This window comes from Priapulus caudatus, unplaced genomic scaffold (assembly GCF_000485595.1).
Source record: "Priapulus caudatus unplaced genomic scaffold, Priapulus_caudatus-5.0.1 Scaffold207, whole genome shotgun sequence".
NCBI classification, from domain to species: Eukaryota; Metazoa; Priapulida; class Priapulimorpha; order Priapulimorphida; family Priapulidae; genus Priapulus; species Priapulus caudatus.
The window spans coordinates 65774-70475 of record NW_014577268.1 but is presented as its reverse complement, the minus strand read 5'-3'; the positions used below and the strand labels follow the sequence as shown (position 1 = coordinate 70475).

Here is a 4702-nt window from a genome sequence, read left to right as displayed (position 1 = left end):
TCATGTGTCTCATGTGTCTCACATGTGTCACATGTGTCTCGTGTGTCTCTTCTGTCTCTCATGTGTCTCACCTGTCTCTCATGTGTCTCACGTGTGTCTCGTGTGTCTCGTGTGATCTCACCAGCCTCTTCTCTTCTCTCTGCAGTCGGGCCCGTGATGGCGCGCGCGATCGCGGCGACGACGAGCGCCCAGCGGCGCCCCCGCACGGAGAAGCGGCCCGTGCCGAGCGAGTCGAAGGACGTGCGCTACTACGAGCGCCGCTCGCGCAACAACTCCGCCGCGAAGAAGTCGCGCGACATGCGCAAGGAGCGCGAGGACGAGATCGCCGTGCGCGCCTGCTTCCTCGAGAAGGAGAACGCCGTCCTGCGCGCGCAGGTGTCGACGCTGCGCGACGAGGCCGGCTCGCTGCGGCAGCTGCTGATGCAGAAGCGCGGCCGCCACGCCATGTGATGACGACGACGACGACGACGATGGATGACGCTACTAGTGCTCGCTGTTCCCAGCAGGGTGCGCGGGCGCGTGCAGTCTTTCACTCGGTAGATGTGAGCTTCGAAGATTCCCCACCATCTCCGGGGGGTGTGTCGCCCCCCTGGCGGCGGTGCAGTCGCGAATATTTTTTTAATACCGAATGAAACACGGCGGTTGTCTTGTTGTGTATGCGCGCGGTTCGGCTGCGGTGTTGTTGTTGTTGTTGTTGTTGTTGTTGTACATATGTACTGTAAAGTTGCGTGGAGATGGTAGCGCGGCGATTTTCGGCTGACGCATTATTCGTGAGCTGATGTGATATTGCTACAGCTGCTGCACACCTTGAACATTGACCTTACTACCGACCAGCCGTCCCCGGCCCCCCTCCACATATTATTATACGGAGAGGAAATTTTTTTATGCATTCGATGTGATTTGTACCAATGTATGCACGCGTCTATATATATATATATGTGCGCGCGCGCGTGTGTGTTTACGTGTTTTCACGGGTGCAGGGTCACGTGATGTGACCGCTGTTAACTTGATTAATACGGGTATTATGTTAATAGATGGCGCTGCGTGTTCTAGCGTGAAGAGAATGGATGCGTCAGTATGATGGGAGGGTAGGTGTTACGGATTGTTGCCATGCACACTTGCTCAAGCAATGTACTATTTTATATCTCAGGAATACCATGTGTGCGTGCGCGTGCGCGTGCGCGTGCGCGTGCAGGCCCACATGCTGTGTGTGCTTTTTCGACCCATTGTGATCCTATTTATACCTCGTTTTTTTAATTGCGCGGAACAGTGTTCACTTCTTTCACGAGTGAGTTGTTATTCCGCTTCGTCATTGGCTCTCAGATCGTGAGCGCCTCTTGTTCCAGTGTGCTGCTGTCTTGTTCATGAAGCAATCGCCCCCATGCCGTAACTTGCTTAATGCTCATAGCAGAAGAAGCCAGATAGATTGAAGCCCAGTATGCACTCACCAAGCTTTTACTGACGAGTATCGTAAGCTGTGGAGAAAGAGAGGGAAGAGAGAGAGAGGTGGAAAGTGAGAGTGGGGCAGATGAGAGGGAGTGTGTCTGTGAGAGAAAGAGAGAGAGAGAGAAAAAGAGAGAGAGAGAAGGAGAGAGGGAGAGAAGGAGAGAGAGAGAGAAGGAGAGAGAGAGAGAGAAGGAGAGAGAAAGAGAAGGAAAGAGAGAGAGAGCGAGAGAGAAGAAGAGAAGGAGAGAGCGAGAGAGAGAGAGATGAGGAGGAAGACGGGGTGCGATGCAGTGAAATAGGTGAATATGGAATGAAAAGGGGAAGGTTATATGCGACGGGCTGTACAAGGGACCAGTAAGATCAGTTTCTTTCACATGGGGTTATGTCGCAGAATTCTGCTAACTACTGTACCTCCAAGGCGATCCATCCTTGAGGGGTCGCCCACGCACCGGTCTTCCCCCGTACGATTGTGGGGGCAGCGGGTGTGTGAGGGCAGACCCGGCGACGTGAGCGCCACGTGCGTGCGGTGGCGGGTTCCCGCACTACGCTGGAGGCTGCTGCGTGGTGAATCAGCCGTGCAATAATCACGCCAGTAACGTGGGGCTTCTATTCCGACGAGGTTTTTTCGTCTTCATGGTAACGCAGCGACGGACGGTGCATCTGCGGGAGGTCGCCACCCGCGCGCGCACACGGTCTGCGTACACAGACGCAGTCATGTAGTTGCCGCAGCGCCACCTTGTGGACGACCCGCGACCCGTCCGTCGGCAGCAGGAATCCATTCACAGGTTGGACTCAGGAACTGTATGTTAGAGTAGTATGTCCGGTAGATGGCGCTAGTGGCGGCGGTGTTCGTTGTGCGGCCATGTTTATAAAGTTTACGTTTTGTGTTTGTGCGTGTCATTGTATAGTTTATAGCTTTTTCACGAGTTATACATATATATATATCTATAATCTATATATATCTGTCTCTCTCTCTATATATATATATATCCATATATAGACGCGATGCTTTCAAAGCAGACGAACAAGTTTGAATACGGGTATTTAGTGTAGGCCTAGGCCGCAGGCAAGCCGACTCAACTGGCGGTTCTTCGATGCACCGGACAGCAGCTAGAGGGCGCCACTACCACCCACCCATATTGCACTGTACCCTGGGACTATCTAATATGCCGAACCGTACCTCGCCTACTCCACTAACGAGTCTAGGGAGTCGCCTACGCCTACTCCCTAACCCTAACCCTAACCATAACCCTAACCCTAACCATATCAAATAGTTACCAGAGTATGTTCCGGTATTATATACCGGAAACCCTAACCCTGGGGGACATAGACCCTATGAGCTCTACTAGCGTGTAACGTTGAATGTTGCGAGGTCTATCTCTCGGCTCCAAACGTAGAGATGAAGTGTTGGTATTGTGTAGCCGTGTCTAGTCATGATAGTGTATGAAATGTTCAGCCTGCGTCACTGAGAAGGCTTGCAAACGAACGTTAACCCCCCTCCCCCTCCGCTACCTTCGTTTTGCTTCAACTTCTCATGTATATAAATGTTGTATCTAATGCTGATAATTAAACACAAACTAAACTATACGAACGATGCTTGGATTACGCGATGACAAAACAAATATGGCGGCCGTATTGTTTGTGACACCGCCTCAGCGTTTATTAGTTCCACAAATCGCCACGCGAGAACAGCGCCACGTTTGTGCGCCCGGGCAAGGTCCATCTGTCCATCGAGTCGAATTCAGGCCAATTTCACCGCTGCGTATGCGTGAGTGAGCTCCGGACAGTGGTCAGCCGTGGCGTCGGGAGGGGGAGGGGGAGAAGGATGGGTCATCGCGCGGCCGCAATCCTCTGCCATAGAATAATGCAGGTTATGCTGTTTTTCTTCTCGCTCGTTTGCTTATTCAAACCATCTCTCTTTATCTCTCTCGCCCATGCACCTCTCCTCGCTCTCACACTCCCTCTCTCTATCTCTCTCGCGCGTTCTCCCCCTCTTCTGTAGGCGTGTTTCTCTCTTCCATTTGCCGTAAAAGCAGACGAGTTTGGCCCGACGGTCCATACCGTCATCAACTGTTGTAAATAACCCCTCCCCCTCTCCCCCCAACCATCCCTGCCGCCGCTGCCGCCGCTGCCGCCACGCGCTGAGACGCCGTGAGTAATGCAATAATGCAGCGGTCAGTCTGTTGTCCAGCGGCTGGTCAAACCCGTGTAACCGGCCACATAATCGATGACTGACCATGGGGAAGGCGAGAACCAGTCCGGTGGGCGCTAGCAGGATGGGTGACGGAGCACACTTTCGATAGTAAATTATATGTTATTGAATCATATAAATGTAATATTATTTGCACTGCAGGGTGCGCGAGAGCTCTACTTTCCCCACGTATATTATATATGTACGCGTGCGTGCGTGCGTTTGTGTATGCGTGCGTGCGTGCGTGCGTGCGTGTGTGTGTAGGCTAGTGTGCGTTTGCGCGCGTGCGTTGGTGTATGTGTGTTGGACTGCGTGTGTGTGCGGTGCGAGCGCGCGTGCGTGTTTTTGTGGGGGCTAGATTTATGCTCTATAGATAAGTGTGTGCGGCACACCCGTGCGCACCACTCCAATGTCCGGCCACTCGGCATTGCCAGTAGAGTGACCACTGGTCAGCCTGCGTGTAACACGAGGCGAGCTCGTGACCGACATTTGCGCCCGGCTCTCCCGTAATCGGCCCCTCCGGCCGTCTGACCACTGGCCGTGAATGGCGAGTGGTCAACAGTGCATAATGCGTTCGTTCGCTCGCCGCACCGTGGAATGCAGCCGTGACCATTGTCCATTCCGTGGCCGGACCCGGACCCCACAGTGACCATCTGGTTTTCGAGGATCGTGGGGAACAATCAGCGCCACACCGCGGGTCGTTGTTTTTTTGATAAAGAGAGCGGACCTCTCTGGTTTCAGCTGGCAGTACAATCGGCGTCCTGCTAGGAAAGGTACACGGTTCTTATATGGAGCCGTGGTTACCGGGGGGTGGGGGTGGGGGTGGGGGGCGGGGTGCGGGGGTAGCAGTGTCGGAATACCGCCAGCAGCGACGGGCCATGCATAATTACATAGCAGGCAGTGCAAAAGTTGTCTGATTGTACCACTGCCTACACGCTACAGAGCGTCTGGCCGTGCGTAGCGTGCGCTTTCCATGCGCTCTCATCTTCCCTCCGGCTTTTTTCTCGCTCTCTTCTCTAATCTCTCTCTCTGCTCTATCGCCACACACTCGTCGCTACTCTTTCT

At 53.7% G+C, this 4702-nt stretch overlaps 1 protein-coding gene and 1 long non-coding RNA gene across 2 annotated transcripts in view; both read left to right on the top strand.

Moving 5' to 3' along the window:
• The window catches only part of LOC106807312 (D site-binding protein-like), a 33361-nt gene extending 31738 nt beyond the window's left edge, over positions 1-1623 (top strand). The window contains exon 4 of the mRNA XM_014809624.1: positions 146-1623. Coding sequence (XP_014665110.1) covers positions 146-450 — 305 coding nt within the window. The 3' untranslated portion in view covers positions 451-1623. The remainder of the gene's footprint in view (positions 1-145) is intronic.
• Positions 1624-2001: 378 nt separating this feature from the next.
• Positions 2002-4702, top strand: part of LOC106807313 — a 12037-nt gene continuing 9336 nt past the window's right edge. The window contains exon 1 of the long non-coding RNA XR_001393647.1: positions 2002-2798. This is a non-coding gene — a long non-coding RNA (uncharacterized LOC106807313). The remainder of the gene's footprint in view (positions 2799-4702) is intronic.